Source organism: Erpetoichthys calabaricus, chromosome 9 (genome assembly GCF_900747795.2).
Source record: "Erpetoichthys calabaricus chromosome 9, fErpCal1.3, whole genome shotgun sequence".
NCBI classification, from domain to species: Eukaryota; Metazoa; Chordata; class Cladistia; order Polypteriformes; family Polypteridae; genus Erpetoichthys; species Erpetoichthys calabaricus.
Window position 1 is genome coordinate 26,867,558 of NC_041402.2, and position 25,682 is coordinate 26,893,239.

General features: G+C 39.4%; 1 protein-coding gene across 1 annotated transcript in view; it reads left to right on the forward strand.

Moving 5' to 3' along the window:
* The window catches only part of sardh (sarcosine dehydrogenase), a 278,779-nt gene that overhangs the window by 21,020 nt on the left and 232,077 nt on the right, over positions 1-25,682 (forward strand). Inside the window, exons 4-8 of the mRNA XM_051931764.1 lie at positions 1,791-1,970; positions 4,337-4,460; positions 21,061-21,161; positions 23,887-23,991; positions 24,702-24,831. Of these exons, the coding sequence (XP_051787724.1) occupies positions 1,791-1,970; positions 4,337-4,460; positions 21,061-21,161; positions 23,887-23,991; positions 24,702-24,831 (640 nt within the window). The remainder of the gene's footprint in view (positions 1-1,790; positions 1,971-4,336; positions 4,461-21,060; positions 21,162-23,886; positions 23,992-24,701; positions 24,832-25,682) is intronic.

Sequence of the window (25,682 nt, forward strand, 5' to 3'; positions counted from 1 at the left end):
ACCAATGTGTTTTATTGCTTGTAATCAATTATTATTAAATTATTTTAGTAACATTTTGTATTACTTTTAATAGTTACAGACTTGTACTACTTCCTACTTCAAACAACTTAGAGCTTGCATGGCAGATGAGTGGGCTGTGTGGTGGCACAGTTATTTGCATTGTTGCTTCACCGCTCAGAGTCCTGGCTTTGAATTCTAACTTAGGCAGTGCCTGCGTAGATATGCATGCTTGGGGTTTTCTCCTGGCAGTTTCTTTTTCCTTCCTGTAACTTGTTTTTCCTCCTGAAGATGTGTGGGTTAGGTTAATTGCTGATTTTAAATTGACTTGGTTTGAATATGTGTGACTGTGCCCAGAGGTTGTGTGATGCTCTGGTCCACGTCTTTTTCTTGACATGTTCCAGTTGCTGTGTGGATAGACCCCAAATCCATGAACCTAAACCTGAAATGGATTATGTGGGTAATGAATGGATGAGCAGATTACTGGTTCTCCTTTTACTTTCTGGGTTTTTATATATTACAATTGTGTTATCATAATTTTTTTAATTGAGAGCATCATACAATATGATTGTTTAGTTTTTCCTGTATTACCCTAAGTTCTTGTCTATAAGCCGCGGCTTATCTAAGGAAAAAAGTTGTGAAAATGAAAAAATAGAATATCGGTTTATACATAAGTCCGGCTTATACAGTAATCCCTCCTCCATCGCGGGGGTTGCGTTCCAGAGCCACCCGCGAAATAAGAAAATCCGCGAAGTAGAAACAATATGTTTATATTTTTATTTTTATATTGTCATGCTTGGGTCACAGATTTGCGCAGAAACACAGGAGGTTGTAGAGAGACAGGAACGTTATTCAAACACTGCAAACAAACATTTGTCTCTTTTTCAAAAGTTTAAACTGTGCTCCATGACAAGACAGAGATGACAGTTCTGTGCTGTTGAAGGCAGCAGCTCACACCCCCTCCGTCAGGAGCAGGGGGAGAGAGAGAGAGTTTGTTTTTCAGTCAAAAATCAATACATGCCCTTCGAGCTTTTAAGTATGCGAAGCACTGTGCAGCATGTCATTTCAGGAATCAGCTTTACAAAAGATAGCAATGTGAAGATAATCTTTCAGCATTTTTAGACGAGCGTCCATATCGTCTAGGTGTGCGAACAGCCCCCCTGCTCACCCCCCCTACGTCAGGATCACAGATAGTCAGCGCAAGAGAGAGAAAGAAAAGTAAGTTTGGTAGCTTCTCAGCCATCTGCCAATAGCGTCTCTTGTATGAAATCAACTGGGCAAACCAACTGAGGAAGCATGTACCAGAAATTTAAAGACCCATTGGCAGAAATCCGCGAACCAGCAAAAAATCCGCGATATATATTAAAATATGCTTACATATAAAATCACAATTTAAATGACCGCTACGCGCGCGTGTTGACTCGGCGACGCCCAGAGCAGAAAGAACGCGCTCCGGCCGCTCCAACTGCGCCATGCGGGGAGTGAGAGAGACGCCAATATCTCATACTCTCTCCCCCCTTAAAGAAATTAAATGGGTGCGAGTGAGACCACTGACCTCCCTCCCTTCTATTAGTTATAGGTTATAGTACGTTCGGCTTATCCATGAGTCCGGCTTATCTATGATACGATTTTATTTTAAAAATTCGTATGATTTTTGGTCTCCGGTTTATACATGAGTCCGGCTTATAGACAAGAACCTAGGGTAAATGATTCATTCTGATTTCCTTGTACCTAAAATGAATTATAGATTATGTTAACCTACAATGTTCGGTTGTCATTTTTTTTTTTTCTAGCTTGGCAAAGTCTATGGGATTGAGTCTTATGTTCTGTCTCCTGCTGAAACGAAGGATTTATATCCTCTGATGAATGTAAATGATCTATATGGTACATTGTATGTTCCAAAAGATGGTACAATGGACCCTGCAGGTACTTGTACAACCTTGACCAGAGCTGCTGCAGCAAAAGGAGCAACGGTAAGTTTTACAGTGCCTGGTTGCAAAAGATACTTTAGTTATTTTAACAGTTAGATACAGTAGATAAACTATTCAACTCAAAGAAAACTGCACAAGGTGGAAACAGAAATCATATGATACAGGACATTGTAAGGAATATAGTGCAATCAGCAACTCAATATCCTTCAGAGAGTTGACATCAGGACAACAGAAGGTAATGGTACTCATACAGTGTAATGCACTGGTAATTTAGATCATTCTGTTGCTGTAAGTTCTTCACTTTTTAGCCAGCATGGCATGCAGAAGGGTAAGTGCATACATGCCAGTGTTTTATTAGGTGTCCTTCTCTCAGTCATTATCTCCAGAGAGTCCAAACTGACACCTACAACAGAACCAGCCTTTCTCATCAGTTTTCTACCCTAAAGTGCAGTATTGTTCTTAGCCCAGAAGACTGCTGTATAGAAGACTGCACCTGCTACAACAGACTGGTAAATATCTGTAACAGAGGCCTGTGTTTTCCAAAGGATTTGAGCCTTCCATAAAATAGAGGTGACTTTGACCCTTTTTGTGCTGGTAGTCCATTTCAACCTGTTGTCCAGAAGCACATCCTTCACCACTTCAATGACTGCTCCAACTGCCTTGGCAGTTTTGAACTGTGTTTTGAGTCAGTCACCAAAGTACCCCTGCTATGTACTGTGCAAGGGATAATATACTGTATGTCTAGGCAAAATATTTTTATACTTAACATTAGTGATTAGCTTTGATAGGAATAGCTCCTGAAGAGGTGTGTGGCTTCTGCTAAGGTAAATTATGCTAAGGACAATCAGGCTCAACACTGAAATGAAATGTCGATAAGAAACCAATAATCGTATGTTTTGCATAGTTTTCATCAGTTAAGTATAAGAACGGTTTTGGATACAGTATATTTGAATCATTGAATGTAACACTTGTTACCCAATATTTTCCTACTTCTATGCTGTAATCAAATTGTATTTCTAAAAATATAAATTTTTATGTTTTCTGTGGTATATTTTGTGACAATGATTCAATGACAGAATTTTGCAGAAATGAGACATACTTCCATCAGCTTGGGTTTGAATGTGGCACCCACTCATTGTCTTTTGTCAAGTTTTCATGATTGCTCTGTATTGCAGAGTGTTTCCTTTGGGTAACTCTGGTTTTTCTTCAATATCCCCAGATATGTGTGAGACGGGTTAACTGGCAATTTCAAATTAGCCCATTGTGTGTGTGAGTGGGCCCTTTGATTAATACCTGATGCTGCCAGGGTAGGCTTATCCTCCTTACCACACACTGCAGACCGAAAATGAATTAAGCAAGATTCAATGTGTTAATTTATACTGCCCATTTGAGACCATTGCATATATGGGTGTTTGACCAGCAAACATTAGGTGAACGGAGTAATATTTTTGATTGAATGCTTCAAAGTCTTTTTAAAATTAAAAAAAAAAAAACACTGCTATTTGAACCATACTGAATTTATGTCAGAGGTGGAATGATTATTGTTGTTTACTTACAAACTGACTGCATAGAATAAACTGAAATCCAGTGTTCATAAAAAGATGCTTACGTACTGCGTCCAGAAAGCAGTGATAAAAGCAGCTTATCAATTGCACTATGTATTATTTACAATAGTTGTGTTTTAAAGTTATTGATGTAAATAGTGCCAGTTGAAAATTTTAGGTATTAACTAATGATAACACCCTAAACTGCCTTACTCATCAATCTGTGATCTTGACTCACCATTTTTCCAGTGCTGTCCAGAATGCCAGACAGTGCAGGAATCAGCCTTGTGCGGGACACCAAACTCTGGGAACCCTTATGCCCATAGCCACACTCTTTCATAATCAGTTTAAAATTGTTAAGTGAATGTAGCAGCATGTTTCTAGACTATGAGAGGAAGCCCAAATGGATGCAGGGAGCATATGTAGACGTTATAAAGAAGATACAACAGCCCGAAGCTATGAGGTGTGCAGTACTGCACTATTCTTTAACACTTTAACAAACATCTGTTACATCTCATAGTAATCATCCATTTTATGGAAATATGAGTAGGACACTTTGAATGTTATTCAGTGTGTAATCCTCTACTTCGTTCATGGTTTGTTTCAACAAATACTAAAAAGCATATATGCATTATGTTTGGCAAAAACAGTACCACTCATGTAAAAATCAAATATAGCTTTTGAACAAATCAGATAACATTTTTTGGTACATGTTATTTTTGAACGCTATAATCAACTGCATTTTCTGTTTAGGTTTGGGATTTTTTAAATGTATTATTACTATGCTAGTGTGCTGTAGGAAATATTTAATTAAAAATGTATTTTTTTTTCCATTTTTACTGATTTTTTTTTTTTCGGTTCTAGGTTATTGAAAATTGCCCTGTAACAGGTATCCAGGTACAGACAAATGATCTTGGTATCAGAAAAGTGGAGGCTGTTGAAACAAAATATGGCTCAATCATGACACCTTGTGTTGTCAACTGTGCAGGTAAAATTTTCCATGTCTGTCTGTAAAAGATGTTTGTTTTTCTTTGGGTGGTCTCCCTGATCCAAAAGACGTGCATGTTATGTTAACTGGCAGTTCTAAATTGGTCCGTTTAGTTTTGCATTTGTGTGTGTGTGTGTGTGTGTGTGTGTGTGTGTGCATGAATGTACTCTGAGATGGAATGGCAACTTGTTCAGGGCTAGCTTACAACCACTGCTGCCCAGACAGGCTGTGGCTCTCTGTAGCTCTAAACTGGATTACATACATTTGTGTTACTTTATCCATTCAACATGGTAGGTTGCATTTTATTCTAGTTTCACAGGCCATGCCAACAAAAGCCTACATAAGGAGAAAACATACTCTGTGTGTGGTACTTGGCTATTAAGTGTGCACATTTAGATGACCTCATATGTGATCTGAAGGGCCAATTCAGAGATGTCAGTCAACCTAACTGAATGTCTTTGCACCATGAAAGCAGTTCCACATGACACAGAAAGGAACTGGTAAGCTTCACATGCAGCTGAAGGCCTGGACTTCAGGCTCTCTGGTGCAGTACCATTAGTATATATATATCATCTATTGATATTATCCATCCATCCATTATCCAACCCTATTCATGTATTAATTTATCTTTGTATCGAGAGTGCAGTCAAAAAGCAATTTCTTCTTACTAATTTTTATACATTAATGCAATATTTCCACTGTGAATGGAAATTCAACTACTTAAACAACAGCTTGATTTCTTTAATTAAACACATTATGAAGTTTTCAAGAAAAGTGACTGAACTCTTGCTGTCAATAAATGGTTTAGTGCCAGATTTAGACGCAAAAACTGCAAGTGGACTTTTCCTGTAGTTTATTTTGACGGGTTTGTCGTCGCATTTTGAAAAGCAGTGATGCTCTCATTATTAGGCTGCTACTATTATCTGACTCTTTTGTAACTCTTTCCATGCTAATATACATATTCAGTGTTTTTTTTCTGGTGGTTTCAAAAAACTTCTGTTGATCATTATGTGCTTCTGGAATATGTGCACATATAATAATATAGTCAGTCTAGTCTGTCAGATTTATATTGGACAGCTATATCAGATCTGATTACTCATCAAAATATAAATAGCTGGTACTACTTTGAGTTCACTAGTCTGAGGCGACTTTGTCAGTAGATTTCAGGTTCTATTAATTTCCACAAAACACAACTTAATTTAAGTTTTGTGTAGTTTAGTTTATTAATCCTATGATATATGAAAGAAAATCTGACTAAATTCATTTTAAAATATTCAGCATTTCAGATATTCAGGCAGGAGGCAAGTACTTCCTCATGGTGCTATATTTACCTAATTAAAAGGAATTACTTATAAAACTTCTTGGCTTTTACTGTTTCTTACTGTGTGTGTGTATGTGTGATAAACATCAATTATGTGGAAAACATCAATTTTAAAGGTATATTTCATTTCTAAATGTTTGCAAAATTAGTGCATTTCATAACATAATACTTTCAAATATGCTTAACCACATTCAGAGTCATGAAGGCTGGAGCCATCCATCCATCCATCCATTATCCAACTCGCTATATCCTAACACAGGGTCACGGGGGTCTGCATGAGCCAATCCCAGCCAACACAGGGTGCAAGGCAGTTAACAAACCCTGGGCAGGGCGCCAGCCCACCGCAGGGCACACACACCCACACACCAAGCACAAGTTAGAATCACCAATGCACCTAACCTGCATGTCTTTGAACTGTGGGAGGAAACCGGAGTACCCGGAGGAAACCCACGCAGACCCAGGAAGAACATGCAAACTCCACGCAGGGAGGACCCGGGAAGTGAACCCAGGTCTCCTAACTGCGAGGCAGTAGCGCTACCCACTGCACCACTGTGCCGCCAGGCTGGAGCCATCTCCAGCAAAATCAGGCGCCATGCAGAAACCAGCCATGGATCAGGTGTCAGACTTTCCCTTGGGCCACTCACACTTACACTAAGCCAAAACAGAATAACCAATAATATAGAATAGAGTAACCAATAGAAAATATCCATCCATCCATCCATTATCCAATCCGCTATATCCTAACTACAGGGTCATGGGGGTCTACTGGAGCCAGTCCACCAGTAGAAAATAGAATAACTAATAACCAATAATATAGAATTACCAATCATTCTAACACACACTTCTTCATGGATGTGGGAGTTAAAGTCACATGAATGCAGGGCAGAAGTGAAATTTTCACAAAAACAATGACTGACCGTGAGCTTGGACTCAGAATGCTAGATTCATCTGGCAGCAGCACTAACATTGGTTGCATTGTGCTCTTTGCTCTATCATTGCTGTATTTGAAATGATCCATCACAAACCTACATGAATATTTTCCCACTATCTCAGTGTCCTTTGAGCATGTGCCTGTCTGATCATCATTTAAGTCTAAGCCATGCAACTAAACTTATTTTATCCACATTTACTGTTGAACTAACATACTGTATAGTGCTGGAAGACTTTCAAGCAGAACAACTCGCCACACTTGCCCTGTGGCATTTTACATAGCACTCTAAATTTGTCTCACAAAATTGACAGCCTGCCTTTATCTATATCATTTGTTGAGATGTGAAATATAATGAGTTGAACCACCTATTTCTCATGCTTGGGAACATATCATATGACCAGTGAGGAGGTCTACCCATGCACACTGTGTGGAAAATACCTCAAGAGATCCACAATTGTTAACACATAAGTGTGTATCATTTCACTGTTAAAGATAGGGGACACTTAAGAACCATCCCCAAATCCAATGTAGTGCCAAACAAGGGTGTCTGCTCTTATATATAAATGTCTATGCGTGGAAGTGTGTGTGTCTGTCTGCATGAATTCAAAGAGCAGGCAAGGTGGCCCCTTTGCCAAAGTGAAATCGCCGAGGAAAGACAAACGAGAGAGAAACTTGGTTAGCCGCTGATAGACAAGGGGGGCAAACACGTCCGCAAAACGAAACCGCCAGCTCTGCATTTCAGTTTTTTTTCCTGACGATTTCAATAGTTTCTAGGAGCCTAGACTTTTTACAGCACGGGTTTCCACAACTAGTTAATAATAATAGTAATAGGTTAGCAATAGGTTACAAAAAGAGGGGTAACAGGAAGGGTAACAAAGTATCAAATAAATCCAAAAGATATCAATGGCTGCTTCAGTGGGCCTAAGTGAGTTGACTCTGCCAACCTGGTAAGGTGTCTAGTGCACTTACCTACCCTTAAGAGAACAGCAGACCTGCTTCCTTATCTCGTCTTTTGTGTTTTTTTACTCTGCCCTTTTTTTTTCTTCCACTATTCAGGATTTGACCAACTAACCTCTTGATTTCAATGCCATCCATAGATTATAGGAAGAACCTTTTAACGACAGGGTCCAGAACCAGAGATAACATCTAGGGTTAGGAATGGCCTTGGGAATGTCCTTCTAGACCCAAAGCAGCCCAAGATGTTCCTTCAATTCCGACTTTATCACCCAATTAAAGGATCAGGCAACCCTCAGCCAACCTGCCAAATGCAGTAGTTAGAAGGGAGCTCTGAATAATACATACTACTTTTCCTGCTGCCACCTGTTCAGCTGTGGAAATTCTGACATTAGTCCCTGCACTGTATTTACATAATTTGAATGCTTCAGGAGTACTAAACTTTCAGGTCCCAACTACCTCATGTGTTGCAACCATTTTTAACATACAGTCACGCAACCTGGTTAAACCCTTAGAAAGCTACAGTGTGGAGTATGCTGCATAACTATGGGAAATACAGTTAGGTCCATAAATATTTAAATAGTGATACAGTTTTCATAATTTTGGCCACCACAATGGATTTAAAATGAAGCAATCAAGATGTGACTGAAATGTACACCTGCAGTTTTAATTTAAGGTGTTTAACAAAAACATTTTATGAGCCATTTAGAAAGACAGCATTTTATACATGACCCCCCCCCCCCCATTTTTTCAGGGGCTCAATAGCATATAGACATACTAACATAACCATGAACATAATGATCATTGTCAATACTTGGTTGAAAATCCTTTACAGTCAGTGACTACCTGAAGTCTGGAACTCATGGTCTTCTCCAAGTGCTGGGTTTTCACGCAACTGATGCTTTACCAGGCCTTTACTGCAGCTGTCTTCAGGTGCTGCTTGTTTGTTGGACTGTCTGCCTTCAGTTTTGTCTTCAGAAAGTGAAATACATGTCCAATTGGGTTGAAGTCAGTTGATTGAATTGGCCATTGAAGAATATTCCATTTGCTGTCACAGTATGTTTTGGCTCATGGTCCATCTGAACTGTAAAGTGTCGTCCTTTCCATTTTGAAGCATTTGTCTCAAACTGAGCAGACAGTACAGCCCTGTACACTTCAGAAATCATCCTGCTACTCCTACCAGCAGTCACATCATCAATAAACACTAGTGACCCACTTCCATTGGCAGTCATACATGCCCATGCTACAACACTGCCTTCCAGCATGTTTCACAGATGATGCAGTATGCTACAGATTATGAGCAGTGCTTTCTGTTCTAATTATTCTTCTCCATCCATCATTCTGGTACATATTGATCTTAATTTCATTTGTTCAAAGAAAACTGTTCCAAAACTGGACTAGTTTTTCTAAAAAATGTTTTCTGGCAAATTCTAATCTGTCCTTCCTGTGCTTGAGGATTACAAATGGTTTGCACATTGTGATAAGCTCTATATGTTTACTTTTATGAAGTCTACTCTTGATTGTAAACTTTGGTAATGATAGGCCTAATTCTGGGAGAGTGTTCTTGGTTTGGCTAAATGGTTTGTTTTTCTTCACCAAGGAAAGAACTCTATGATCATCTAGCACAGTTGTCTTCCATGGTTAGGCCTTCTGGTGTTGCTGAACTCACCAGTGTGTTCCTTCCTCCTTACAGATGTACCAGGTGGTTGATTTGACCACTCCTGGTGTTTCTGCTGTCTCTTGGATGGATTTGTTTTGTTTTCTCTGCCTAATGATGGCCTATTTTTATTTGCATGGACAGCATGTTGGACCTCATATTGAGAGTTCACTGTGATAGCTTCTAAATGGAAATTCCACACTTGGACTTAACTTCGGACCTTCTACCCACTTAATAGTTAATGAAATAATGAAGGACCTACTCACACCTGGCTATGAAACAGCTTGTCAGTCAGTTATCCAAATACTTTTGAGCCCCTGAAAATGGAGGGACTATGTATAAAGATGGCTGTCATTCCTAAATGGCTCATACTGTATTTCTGTTAAATCCTGTGAATTAATGCTGAAAGCATTTAATTATTTCTTCATTTCAAATCCATTACTGTGGCATATAGAGCCAAACTTATGACAATTGTGTCACCATCCAAATATGTATGGACCTTACTATAGTGTCCCCTGTTAACAACATCACATGTTTCTGCATGTAAAACTGGCCCCTACTTGGTCACCCATCACACTCCTTATAGCTGAGTCTTCCGCCATAAAGTCGTCTTCCTATTTTATGGTTGAGTTTAGAGGTTACTTAGTCCTAAATTTCTCCACATTTATTAGAGTTGCTGACTAGATGTGCAAGAAGGAGGAGAGAATGATTTGAAACATCTATGGTGTTAACTCCTAAACTGTGTGCACTTTATGTCAAGTGCAGATGTCTGCCAGTGATCCACAGGCCTACATTTCAATACTCTGAAGTCTCTCCTTACCTCATGGTGAGAATCCACATTATTTCTTGATAAGCTGTACTAGTTGGTTCTTCTCATTTATTGTTGCAAAGTCCAGCAGACTACTAGTCTCCACCTCTGGTTCATTGACTTTGATAACAATGCTGCCATCCCTTACAGATGTAGTCTGTATGCAATTTTCTAAATATATATTTAAAAATGTAACTGTTAATTATGAGTTAAACATTTTACATTCGTTTATTTTCCATAAATGAAACTTTTTCATGGATACCAGAATGGCATGCTGTGTGATTTTAGGCCTATCTCCTAGGCCTTCTCCCATATTTTCCTATTTAATACCCCTCTCACTGCCTTTTTCTAGTAAAGCAAAAAACAGCTGTGGAAACCTTCCCTGGTTTTGCAATACAAAAATTAACATTCCTTCTTTGTGATTTTTTTTTTACTCCCCTTGAGGTAACACTTTTTTCTTTTAGAGTACAGTTGCCTTATTGCTCTATCTTGTTAATTAAGGCAGGTAGTGTGGTGTAGAGGCCTAGGCTTTGGAACTTAAACCACGAGGCTGCATGTTCAATTCCTATCTCAACGTGACCATGAGCAGGTCATTTAAGTGGCGTGACGTGACGTGACGTGACGTGTGACGTGTGAATCCCTGTAGCAAAACCAGCTTTAGTCAGCTTGAAACAGGAACAGCATGGTTATTTATTGTAGTGGGATCTATCACTCTCCTGTACACAGACACGGCATTCAGGCAGGGTTATGGCCAAGTTACACTGTTCCCTGCATTTATAATGTTCCTTGCATCACCCATTCACGACAGACACTTATTTGCGGCAAGCCGCTGCAGCGCTGAGAGCCCACAGTTGCCTCACCAACAGATATGCTGTCTTCCACAGATACCGCGATCACGCTTCAGGATGCTCTTCGGCATGTCGTCCCGTTGGAGGAAGTCCCAAAAGAGTTTAGAAAACTTACAACATATAAACAGATGTATGTTCTTAAACTATAATGCTGATCTCTGACTTTACCTTGGATAAATATACCAGAGGTGTTTACAGTGATAATAATTAAAGTATCCCACTTATTTAATTCATAGGCTCAGGAAGTAATGAATCACTTTACGCCAATGCCCTTTTACAATACAAGTTGTTGTGTGTGACATAGCACCTGCAACACCATCAAGTTGTTTAAAGCGAATGCCTTTTAAATACAAAGTTTCGTTATTTCATGGCGTTGATGTGCTAGTATTTGAACCTGCTTTTAAACTCCTCTCTTATTAATATTATTCAGACCATTTTCTGTTTTAAATTTGATGGATTTTGGTTTTGGGTGTTAACAGTAATTTCCGCTTCCAAATGATATGCAAAAATAAGTAGACTTGTTTAGCTTTTTAGGTTTAGGTTATTTATTTTTAAGTAAGTATAATATTGATGCATTTATTTTACAGTATAGTTTTAATGCAGGATTTTTTATTATGTAATAAACATTTAAAAATATTTCATATTTTAGTTGTACCTTTTATATTGTGGTATGAAAGGAAGGAATAAAATGCATGCAGATTGTCTTATTAGAGTTCCTAGTCAACATCCTCGTAATGGTATTTTGTTTTTAAGAACTGGATGGTCAATACTTTAATTTTTCTGTACCACATAAATCAAATGTGTTAAAATGTTTTATGAGCTGGTGAATTTTCCTTTTGTGACTTTCCTTAGTAAGCTAATATCGTGTAGTCATAATAAATAGTCAAAAAGACCCCAGTTGGAAACTGAGCAATTGCTTGGCTCTGACATTTTATTACTGTATCACTTTTTTAAGATGCTACTTAAGGGCTGCCTTCCAAATTAGAAATATTCACATTGGAACATAAGTTGTATCATTTTAGGTTATTTTTTGATAATTACTACAATTTACTTCTTTTGAGTCCTATGCTTTTGAAAGTATGGTTTGCTGTTTCTTTGGCACTGTTCATTCAATTTGTTCTAAGTAAATTTTTCTCCACAAGGTGGCACCCTGAACGTTTAGTAGACATTAAGGAAGACCTAAATCCTTAAAGAAATCATGATATAAATCAAAATATTCTAAGGTGGTAAAATTTTAAATTAAGACTGCACTTTTATATATGGCATTTGGTTTATATACAGTAGGCTTTTCTTTCTGTTTTAATTTTTGGATCTGGCTTCAAATATCCTTCTGTAGACTGTAAACATCCCAGAAGTGAGGAAGTAGATCAAAAAATTTTATCCTTAGTTATACTTACTTAGATTTTAAAGGGTAAATATTTTACAGAATAAAAATGATTACAGTGAAAATAAAGTATTGAATCATGTTAAGTATAGTAGATGCTTTACTGCTAGGTGATCAGTTGCAAAGAATCTAATGATGCTCATATAAATAAAATATCAACACAGAAGGACAACAGTAATCAGAGACAAATTGTTGATAGTTGGAAGGTTGTGAAAAACTCTATTGGAAGCATTTTTAGTAGTAAAAATATTGTATTTTTATGTAAATTTAGTGTCACGTGACAGGATTTTCATCATGTGCCTCACAATAAAAGATACAAACCATCAAAATCATAATACCTACAGCTTTCCATAATATGTAATGTCACTTTCAAAAAGATGAAATAACCACAATTCTTGTTAGATATAAGAAAGGCACTAGTAATTTCATTACTCTTGTGTGTGCATATTCTACCCATGTGATTGTAATTTTGAGGAGTCTTGATATTTTTTTGCATACTTGTACAGGTCTAATGCAAGGAATACAAGTGCATCATATGCACTTCCAAGTGTGCCGACACGGATCTTTTGGATCAACACGCACTCGAACAATTATAGTTGGCCATCTTTTACAGCTGATGCAATCTTCATTTGGGGGAAGAATAGGTATATGTGTTCTATTGAGTGTGCTGGACATCTGTGGCACAAGGTGTACCAAAGATTTATGGAATGCAATCTTATTTGCTTCTGCAGGCTTTGGTAGCATGATGTACTTGCACAATATTCTCTCCTGAATGGCCATACAGACCTCATAAACACAGTGCTGGCCTGTGTGGTAGAAATCAACATATTAATTAAAGAAAGCAACTTACCCTCTACTAGGACAGGTTAGATAAAACGTCTTTGAGTCAGAAACCAGGCAGGAGAAAGCTTATCCATTGCGTCTTTAATGTAATCCTCGGGAGATACTGAAGAGGGAGCATTCATCACAGTAGAGTGTTACAGAATGATCAGAATGGTCAAAATAATAAGGGGAGAGGTCCATTTTACTGTATACACAACTGAATTTACATAATAGTACTGATTAATGTATATATTTACTCTTGATTGGTCTGTTGGTCTACACCCTAATGACTTATTAAAATGAAAGTCTATTTTATCATACTCTTGCTCTTCTTATACCTTTAGGTTTAGCCATCATCCTTGAAATTTCTGTGCATGTGACAACGGTCCAGTCTTCTTGTTTACAGGACATCTGCTGATCTCTTAGTCATCTCTTAGTACATTTGGCATACCTTCTCCTGTTAAATCCTTGTCTTTGTTGTTCATCTGACCTTATTCTGGTTTCTTGATTCTGGTTTCTGACATTTATTAAACCTTTTATACTTAAAGGATTTCTGCTATATCACAATATGGAAAGCGTACCAAAATATTTGACTATTGCCACCTCCAAATTATTCTCCATGATCCAACTGACCACCAAAATTCATCTCCCACAACTCTAGTGTAAGTGGCCTATTTGCACAAAGCTACGGCAAAGCAAAGCTCGAACAACAGCATATTATTTTCAGGGAATTATGACATTATGCAAGTCATTTTGTGGCTAACTTTCAATCTGATGGAAAAAAGGCAAAATTATTTCTTACATATTCATTTTATTGCTTAAATAGTTCAGAGTCAGTGAAACTGTAAGTAGTATTTGTCTGTTTTGTCATTCTAATATGCTAAACTATAGCACTTTTAAATGGTGAGAAGAGGTTTTATATAGTGAATTTTTATGGTTTGAATACAAATATATTTAATTTGTGATATATTGTCTGTGGTACAGCAGGTGGTGGTGCTGCCTGACGTATTCAGGTTTGAATCCCATGCCTAGATATTGTATGTTATGGTTTTTCATGTTCCCCCAGTTTTTTTTCTGGGTACTCCAGTTTTCTTCCCTTACACATCCCCCAAACACATACAAGTTAAATTAATTGAAGATTTCAAGTTAGTTGGAGTATAAGTGTGGGAGTGTGTGCATGAATGGACCTTCTGATTGACCCCTGATTTTATCCAGTGCTGCCAGAATAGGCCCTAGCTCCTCATGATCCTGAATAGGAATTGGGATTTTTGATAATGCTAAATGATATTGTCATTGCGTTATATCTACTGTGTTTATTGGAAAACAATATTACAATAAAACAATGTTCTTAACTTAGAAAAACACACTGAGGAAGACAATGTGCCTTTGTCCTAGAATTTCATTTGTAGTTTGTACTATTGCCTGTGCTTTCTACACCTTGAGGACTCTAACCCTTTACCTTCTGATCCTGTGTCATTCAAGAAAATCTCTTCTTGGCTATAACACTCGCTTTCCTTCAACTTAACTCATGATTTTCGCCAGTGTCGAGGGAATGTCCACGCTTGCCTTGGCAACTGTTATTTGCTTTATAAATTGAGATGCACAGTGCAGGACAAGATAACTAAACTATTAAGAGAAATGTTACATCTAGTTAAACTTTGCTTAATATTCTAACACTCGTATTTAGAAATTCTACTGGACTTTTTCTATGAAGGCAAATAACACTTTTGAGATACAAACTAACAACATTTGAAGCACTAACAATTCAATTAAATGCAAAATTTTTTACAGTATGCGTATAATATGAATGAAAGTGAGCAGTAGGCAGTAAAGTGTAACTAAAGAGTACAACAAGTATTCTTTTATACTTTGTATGTTTTGCTATCTTATTATTGCCATTTTTTTGATGAGTGTAATTGGCACTATACATGGAAAGCAACTAAATCAAGCTAACAATGTAGACTTTAATGACATCTAGCTTACTATAATTAATTTATTTCATAGTTATCAATAGAGAGACTTTAACATATTACAGTAGAATTAAGAACACTGAGTAATGTGAATTTTTGTGAATTTCCCATTGGGATTAATAAAGTTATCTATCTATCTATCTATCTATCTATCTATCTATCTATCTATCTATCTATCTATCTATCTATCTATCTATCTATCTATCTATCTATCTATCTATCTATCTATCTATCTATCTATCTATCTATCTAATGGTAACTTTTAATTTTTTTTTCTCCATACGTTAGTGTTACTGGAGTAGTATAATAGTTAGCACTACAGCCTCACAGATCCAGTGTCTTAGCTTTGAACCCCATGCCTTTTCACAGTCTTGACTTTTTTTTTTCTGGATTCTCCAGCTTTTGTCCTACATCCCAAAAACATTCTGAATTCCATTCTGAACAGGCCAAGTGTGAGTTTGAGTGTGTGCAGGCACCTCATCTATAATTGATTTCTGTCTGACATCCACTGCCGCTGGGACAGGCTTTGATCCCAGGCAACACAGAATTAGATTAAGTGGATATGAGAATGTTATGTTATATTAGTGATAGTCTGCATAATAGTTTTTTTAACTTTATCTTATTTAAAGAACTGTGGACACTTGAGGGCGCTGTTGCCTGGTGAAACCCAAAAGACAGATACTCTGGACACAAGTTTAAAAGCACTAAAAAGATTTTTAATCCTTTTCTTCACTATAGTGCCTCAAAAGCACCACATATACCAAACACACAATGAATAAACACAATAATTCTCCTCCTTTCCTCCCAGCAAGCTCAGTCACACTTCCTCCCATGTCTCCCTGCAGTGTCACCTGGCGGCACCCACTGTACCCAGCAGGGCTGTGAAGCCGAACTCCATATCCCATAGTGCCCTGCGGGAATCTGGGGCACCGCTATGCTGCAGGGAAGTCACCATCTAGCTTCCCGAGTTTGTCGGCTATCCATCATATTTCCCCTCCCTCAGCTGAGCACAGCGGGGCGATGCGTCCAGTCCCGTGAGGGTTGTCCTTCTCCAGGAGGGGCTGTTTGCTGTGGCTGGACCGTGGCTTTACCCTGTAATACAATCACAGAACAACTGTGGGGAGACACTGCACACATGATGACATTTAACTTTCTCCCCGGTTCTCCGCGGACAGTTTCTCCACACATGGCCCAGCCGGCAGCATTCATAGCACAGCCACCTCCCTCCCGATAGTCTTGCCCTGTATGGCTGAAAACAGGCTGGAAACGCTTTCTCCGCCCTTCTAACAGCTGAGGGAAGACCATCCTCCTGCCCACGTGGAGAGCATCCTTCAGCCGTAAGTGAGCTCGCAGCTCCACGCTCTAATATGTCAGGAGATCCTTGCATTTTGCCGTGGATCTCCTTTTTTATCTGGGGTTTCTTGATAGTCTGAGTCTCTCTATGAATAACAGAGATATTCTTTACTGTCTGCACCCCTTTATCTTTGCATGTGACCAATGCCGATGTCTCTAGGGTCGGGGCAATCTGGAAATGAGCACTGCACTGCTGTTCCGACGCCCCCGATCCTTCCACCGGGCTATCCGTCACTGTTCCTCTCTGGACTGTAGGGCTCAAAGTTACTTGGCACCTGCTACTAAGTAATAGCGGGGCCCTTTCACACTGCGCCCCCTTTTCCTGTATGGTACCGGCTGGACTCACCTGTACCGCCAAATTAATTAATTGAGGAAGCTCTCGACCAAACCGCCGCAGGTATTCTTCCACCCGTTGTAAAGGCGCCTCGGCCATCGCTTGCAATTCCTCTATTAGTTTCTTCATTGAAGATAGAATTCTGAAAGAAACTTTATAAGGGCTGGATCAGCTTCTACTGCTCCCACACATCCATAAAATTACATGAGTCGGCCGGAGGTGGGCTCAGGCCATCATCAGCCCCACTTTCCGAACGTGAGCCAGTGAGCATGCCCATCTCTGGCGCATGCGCCGTTGGATCTCACTGTGACAACTGGGAATTGGAGTTCTGGAATGTAGTCAATGACCGACTGCGATCCGCCTGATCCAATTTGTTGGTGGACCATTCAGTCATGTCCCGGACCTCCTTACCTTTAGAAATGGTGGGCGATGCTCCACGCACCTTCCCCTTCCCCTTCGGGAAAGTCTGAGTCCGTTGTAGTATGGGTGAAGATGCAGACGGAGTGACATGGACCTTCTCCTTCCCAGAATCCATCAGGACAGGTCATGTGGTCCTCACCAGTCAATCACCAACTGTAATCTTCTACACTCGGGCGCTTCTCATTGAGGCCTGCACGGCTCCTTGCCAAATCTCCAGATGGGCTCCATCTATGTGGTACAAGCACGGGACAAAGTTAACGACATCGCTAAACCTTTCGATATTTGCCCCTGCACGTACCTCATTCTGGATGCCGCCATCCGGAGCTATTTCCTCCTGAAGACTGTATGCGCCTCCCGTGGGGCTCCCTCGTATCACAGCGCTGTCTGTCGGGTTTCGTCCACGTTAATTTTAAAGGTATCTTGACCCAAACGACGGCCAGAATCCTGCCAACTATGCCAGATGTTGACACTTGAGGGCGCTGTTGCCCCATGAAACCCAACAGACAGATATTCCGGACACAGGTTTAAAAGCACTGAGATTTTTAATCCTTTTCTTCACTATAGTGCCTCCAAAGCACCACATCTACCAAACACACAATGAATAAGCACAATAATTCTCCTCCTTTCCTCCCAGCAAGCTGTGTCGCACTCCCTCCCAACTCTGGCTCATTTGCAGGGTCTCCACCAGTCTTTTTATATAGTCCTTGACCCAGAAGTGCTTCTGTCCTTCTATCCATGTGACTCGTCATGCACTTCTGGGTCAGATGGAAAGTTGTATTTTTCTTCAGGCCGGAAGTACACTTCTGTCCTTCCGTCCCCATAACTTGGGAGTACTTCCGGGCTATATGGGAAGTAGCAATCCCTGTGTCTCCCTGCAGCGTCACCTGGCGGCACCCACGGTACCCAGCAGGGCCGTGAAGCCGAACTCCATATCCCATAGTGCCCTGTGGGAATCCAGGTCACCACTATGTTGCAGGGAAGTCGCCATCTAGTGTCCTGAGTGTGTCGGCCGGGTTGAAACGTCCAATCAAAACAAAAATAATTAAGTACAATAGTATGCTCCAAATCTGTAATCTATCCCAATCTTACTCAGAGGGCTACGGAACATGACAGCTCCATCTTAAATTGCTCTACATGTACAGTAGCAAATAAAATTAAAAGGTTCAGCACAGGTCAGTTAACTTACATTCAGTTACATAAATTTTTTCCAAATTATGAAAAAAAATTATGAACTGATCATTGTAAAGAGAACTTGATTCTTTTTCTATTTGAGATAATATAGAGCATAATTTCCCATTGAGTTGTGGAAGGTGGTTTAAGATTCTTCCAGCTGAGTAAAATCAGTCTTCATGTAAGTAGTATGGTGTAGGAAGTGATGTTAAATTTTTCACAGCACGCTGTAATCCCTTCTGGCATTGCTCAGATTACTGTAGTTAAACTTTAGTACATATTCTAGGTCCAAGGCTATCTGTGAAATGTACAAAAACAGAACATTCCCTAAACAAGTGACCAAGTAATGGAGGAACTTCACCTGAAGAAGGGATCTTATCCTGGGCACATTGTAGACAATTTTAGACCAGGTATTTGTGAACGATGAACAATATTTAGTTGAAATGTGGCGTGCTTGATGATACTGTATATTGAACTAGATTGTGGTATAGCTGGTCCGGGGCTTAGAAAAAGGTGGAAGATTTTTAAATAAATAATCGTGCCCTGAATGTGCAGGCCTTAATCGGGTGTGGGTGTACGTGAGTGCGTTTTGCTCCATATTAAAGTGGGGAACTGGCAGACCACGCTACATACATGTGCAGAGTTGGGTGGATCAGTCAGGCACTTAAATGAAGCCATGGTGGGAGTGGCTCCTTGCATCTGCACCCAATTTGGCAGCATAGAATAAAGGAGCCTGCACGGGACAGAAGGGAAAGAAGTCAGAAAAAAAGAACAAAATAAAGAATGAAAGAATAGATAGAAAGCCATGAGACCAACATCAGGTGGAGTGGAAGGATGAGCCAGCCAGCTAGTGTGAAAAGGCAGCTCCTGGTCCCACGTAGGAGTGAAGGATTGCCACACAGTGAATGTTTGTAGTGGAGTAGGCGTGAGCATAGTGGAGTCCTCCCCAGGGATCTGAGGCATGCCAGCGAAGCAAGAAGGAAGATGGGAGGTCAACTGACCACAAGCAGCCTGGCCGACGCCACTCAGGGCAGCCAAGGCGGGGGTTGGATTGGAGAGGACGTCGGTTGCTTCTGTCACCGCCGGCTGAGTGAGCCGGGGAGATGAAATTGGGAGCCGTGCTGGACTCGTCAGATGGAACAGTACCATGATGATTGTGTGGTTGGTTTTATTCTTGCTTTATTCTGGATTTTAACTTCATGGACTTTCACTGTTTTAAAGGATTATTTATTTATAGAACATTTTCAAGAACTGCACTTTGTTTTGAACACTGTTTTGATTTTTGATCGTTTTTAATAAAAGCACTGGAGCCCTTTTGAACCAACCCCTTGCTATGTCTCATCTGCTGGCTCATCCTCGGGTATGTTATTGTTGGTAGTGAGTTTAAGAGGCTCCAAGGAAAGACCCAGTAGTGTAGGGCTGACCTGTCCCGCCACATAGACTCTTTTCTTGTGAAGGGTCAAATTCTGTTTTTTTTTTCTTCAGAAATTTTAATTGGAAGATTCTTTTCCAGTCATTTCTTAAAATCATCAAAGGACACACATTCATTATATTCTGTTAGCATACCCTGGAGATGCTGTCTACTCTTGCATCCAAATTAATTTTTTAAAAAAAAAAACAATTAAATACTAAACATAAAGATTGTACAGATATTAAAAATAAGTTACAAATATTTTTCAGCTTAGTACAAGAGTTTCTTAAAACTGCAAAAGTATAAATTACTGTTACTTTTTTATTATTTATTTGATGATAATGATGATGACACTTTTAATTTTTCTTAACTGCATTTCAACAGTCATGTAGTTGATTGGTTGGCTACACTAATGGTCCTGTTTCAACATTTCTTTAATAACAGTTGCACAGGAAAATCACTTTGTGCATGTCAAGACTGTTGTCATGCTCCGAAGGTAGTGAGTGGTACTTTGTGTAATATTCAGTGTATGCAGTATGTCTTTCCACTTTCTTGTTAAATGATATATGCAACTTTGGTAATAATGTGTGAATGATTTTCAGTAAGCAGATTTGCCCTCACTGCTGTTAAAAGATGTCTAAACATTGAAGGCTGAATATGTTATATTATAATCATGTTTCATGCAAAATTAGAAGTGAGCCTAAAAAAGTATCAGCATTTTTCAGCATTCTGTTTGTCTTATCTGTGTAAATATGGTTATTGAGTAGAACTTTGGCACAGTGATTTGTTACACTGCCTCAGCATTCTTGGTTCACATTCCTTGCTTGGCCACATTTTGTTTATACATTTTGTCCATGTTTCTGCTAATTTCTTTCCGAATTTTCCTGGTACTTAGATTAACTGGCAACTAAAATGGACTCAATTTGATGGTGGGAGGTTGTGCAAGTTGTCCCTATAATGAACTAGTGTTTTGTCCTGGTTTGGTTTCTATATTGTGCCCCCTGTAACCCTGAACTGCATCCAGTGAGTTTGAAACTGTTATACTTTATGACATGCCATCTGAGGAAATTCACTAAAGTGGAAGGTACTCGTCTTTTATGTGTAGTCATGATAATCTCAAACACCACTTTATAATGACTGTTATATTATTTTGAATTGATGATGTTAATGCATGTTGACATGTTATTTATAACTGAAAATTATTAAATATTTTACAGGTGTGTGGGCTAATAAGCTTGGTAGAATGGCCAGGGTGAATGTACCACTGATTGCAATGCATCATGCCTATGTGGTCACTGAGAGGATTGAAGGAATACAGGTAGGCATATTTACCGTGCTAGATATTCTCTTTGCAGTTGAAGTGCGGTCAGAATTTAAATTATTTGTATTTTCTCTTTACATCATCCTTAATCAGCTTCTTTCTCCCTTAACAACCTACACATCCATAACCTCCTTTGACATGTACTCTAACCTTATTTTATATTTGCTATTGGTGCACATCAGAAACATTCATTTCAATTTATTTTACTCTTATGTAGCATACTTCAACTTATGAACCCAACATGCTGTGGAATAATTACAACTGTAGAATGAAACAATGCATATGTATTGTGATGGACGGCCGGGGATCTTGCCTGGATGGGACACCCTGTTGAGGAGACCGGGGAATGGACATGTCATACCTCCCCTGGGACACGAGAGGGCAGCCCCATTGGTTTGTATCAGGGCCACGGGTTTGGGGCTTAGAAGCCCAACCCTGCTGGGGGCCGTGGCCACCGCCAGGGGCCTCCTGGACAGCTCCGGAGCCTTGGCATACAGCACTTCTGCCACACCCGGAAGTGGAATGGCTTCTTGCATCACCCCAGTCCCAAAGGTATCACATCCTAGTGAGCTGAATGACTTCCGGCCTGTCGCTGTGATGTCGAATGTGATGAAAACCATGGAGCGGCTGCTGCTTCACCACCTGAGGCCACAGGTCCACCACACCCTCGACCCTCTGCAGTTCACATACAAGGAGAAGGTGGGAGCAGAGGATGCCATCATCTACATGCTACACCGATCCCTCTCCCACTTGGACAGAGGCAGTGGTGCAGTAAGAAATATGCTTCCGGACTTCTCTAGCGCCTTCAACACCATCCAACCTCTGCTCCTTAGGGACAAGCTGACAGAGATGGGAGGAGATTCATACCTGGTGGCATGGTAAATTATTTGCCCTTTTGTGAGTGTATGCAGCATTCAGCTATACAGAATATGTATTTTAGATGCATACAGATCAGCAACACACCAAGGTCCATGGAAAAGCAACTGCTGTAAGTCGGCCATATTGAAATATAGTTTTCCTCCCTAAAGAGTGACCAATCTAGTGCAGTAAGTATTATGTTTCTGGACTTCTCTAGCGCCTTCAACACCATCCAACCTGTGCTCCTCAGGGACAAGCTGACAGAGATGGGAGTAGATTCATACCTGGTGGCATGGATCGTGGACTATCTTAAAGACAGACCTCAGTATGTGCGTCTCGGGAACTGCAGGTCTGAAATTGGGGTCAGCAACACTGGAGCGCCGCAGGGGACTGTACTTTCTCCGGTCCTGTTCAGCCTATATACATCGGACTTCCAATACAACTCGGAGTCCTGCCACGTGCAAAAGTTCGCTGACGACACTGCTATCGTGGGCTGCATCAGGAGTGTGCATGAAGAGGAGTATAGGAACCTAATCAAGGACTTTGTTAAATGGTGCGACTCAAACCACCTACAACTGAACACCAGCAAAACCAAGGAGCTGGTGGTGGATTTTAGGAGGCCCAGGCCTCTCATGGACCCCGTGATTATTAGAGGTGACTGTGTGCAGAGGGTATAGACCTATAAATACCTGGGAGTGCAGCTGGATGATAAACTGGACTGGACTGCCAATACTGATGCTCTGTGCAAGAAAGGACAGAGCCGACTATAGTTCCTTAGAAGGCTGGCGTCCTTCAACGTCTGCAATAAGATGCTGCAGATGTTCTGTCAGACGGTTGTGGCGAGCTCCCTCTTCTACGCGGTGGTGTGCTGGGGAGGCAGCATAAAGAAGAAGGACGCCTCACGCCTGGACAAACTGGTGAGGAAGGCAGGCTCTATTGTAGGCACGGAGCTGGACAGTTTAACATCCGTGGCAGAGAGATGGGTGCTGAGCAGGCTCCTGTCAATCATGGAGAATCCACTGCATCCACTAAACAGTATCATCTCCAGACAGAGGAGCAGCTTCAGTGACAAACTGCTGTCACTGTCCTGCTCCACTGACAGACTGAGGAGATCATTCCTCCCCCACACTATGCGACGCTTCAATTCCACCCGGGGGGGTAAACGTTAACATTATACAAAGTTATTGTCTGTCCGTATACCTGCATTGTTATCACTCTTTAATATTGTTTTTTATCAGTATGCTGCTGCTGGAGTATGTGAATTTCCCCTTGGGATTAATAAAGTATCTATCTATCTATCTATCTATCTATCTATCTATCTATCTATCTATCTATCTATCTGTCTGTCTGTCTGTCTGTCTGTCTGTCTGTCTGTCTGTCTGTCTGTCTGTCTGTCTGTCTGTCTGTCTGTCTGTCTGTCTGTCTGTCTGTCTAAACCATTTCTAAATTGTTACTTATGTTTACTCTGTTTCCCTTTACTCTGTACTACATTTCATCTAAAGATTTGATGCCATTCATTGTGACATATTTATAAATCAGAAAGTGGGCAAAAACATTTTCACAGCAAAATTTCCAATCATTTGTATTATAGGTCATGATCACCATTTGATATAAAATAGGGTCAGGATTTAAAATCTGATGTCCAGGACACCTAAAAAGGGGCTGGGGTCAAAAAGGACCTGTAAGGAATAGCATTGAGTTAGCATTTGAAGCCATTGTAAGAACTGAATGCAGCTGCTCACAATACAGTAATGAAATTTCTTGAAGGCAAAATAGACAGAATTATTGTTATTATAGCTTATAATTGCATAAGTCATGTTTTAATCACTGTTTCAAAATCAGTTATACTATCTATATTTAACAGAATATGCCCAATGTTCGAGACCATGATGCTTCTGTTTACCTTCGTCTGCAAGGTGATGCACTTTCTGTTGGAGGTTATGAGGCAAACCCCATCTTCTGGGATGAGGTAAAACTGTTATTTATTTTTTAATGCTAAAATGTATTTTCAAATAAGATTCAAATAATATACACGTGAAGAGAAGTAAGAAATGTATTTCATTTGCTTAATGATTTAGACATGTGATTACCTAACTAATGTAGTTGCTGTTCTTGTTTGTCTTTTAAATGCCATCAAAGATTTTTTACAGAAATCATTAAGCATTCTTTGCTGTCTGGAAAGTTATATATAGATAAAACATTTTCAAAGTTCCAGAAATTTTCCCTACGCCGATTATATGCATAAATTACTGATGAGTTAGTGTTTTGTGCTTCAGTATTTGGTGTTAGGTGTTTCACCTTCTAAATACTGTTCTTTTAAATCTGATTAAAAACAACATTTAAAATTTTTACACTCTTAATATTCAGCCTCTAAAAACTTACATGTGTGCACATAGTAGTATTATGTTTTTACTTCATTGTTTTATTACTTTAATGTATATGCTTTGTCAAATTTTCTTACATGTCTAACTGAAACTGTGCATTGCACAAATATGTTTTTTTAATCCACTTTTTACTTATTTTGAACTCAAACTGAAGTGAAGTGTCTACATTGACCTGAGTGTCTTATTTTAAGTTACTGATTTTCTTAATGAGAAACTACAGAAGAATGATAAACAGTGAGCAGCAGATGATTTTAATGAAGATGAAAGTCAAAATAGTGTTTTGTTTATTTCACAGGTGTCAGACGAGTTTGCATTTGGTTTATTTGACTTGAACTGGGATGTTTTTATGCAGCACATTGAAGGCGCTATAAATCGTGTACCTGTCCTAGAAAAAACAGGAATAAAATCTACAGTCTGTGGTCCAGGTATGTTATTAATAATCAGATTTCATAAAAGGGTACTTTCAAGTTTCATACCTCCCATTTTGCATTTAAATCTATTATTGTTAGATAATAGATTACTTACATTAAATTTGATCTGCCACCAATCTGCACAAGTCTGTATTCTTTTCAAGTCCCTCTGTAATGATCCCACTGATTCTAGATTATCTACCAGTCCACCTAACTTGGTAACACCTGTAAATGTAACCAGCTTGTTGCTTATATTCCTATCCAGATCATTTATTAATTTATTAAAAATAGAAGCAACCCTAGCACTGACTCTTGACGGACAGCCCTCTTAACATCATCCAATTCTGATAAGGTTCCTCTCACCGTAACCCTCTGCTTTCTGTGTTTTGACTAATTTTGCACCCCACTACACACAACACCCTGAACCTCCACTTCTTTAAGTTTGATTCCCAAACTTTCATGTGGTACTTTATCAAATGCTTTCTGAAAATCAAGATAAATAATATCATATGCACACCTCTTATCATATCCTTTTGTTGCTTCCTCATAGAATTCCAACTTGTTAGTCATACATGACCTCCCCTGTCTGAACCCATTCTGACTGTTCTTAAAACTCCTACTCTTGCCATATGCTGCTCAGTCTTCTCCTTAATAATTCCTTTCATTAATTTATCATTGTTTATTTTTTTATTATAAAGTGCTTATTAACTAAGATTGAAAAAGAATTGACCCTAACAGTAAGACAAAAAAGATTAATTGTACTATTACAGTTTTTGAACGTTGACACAATTTCATAATTTTGGCTCTGTACACCTGCCACCACAATGGATTTGAAATAACGCCCATCATTATGTGATTGAAGTGTA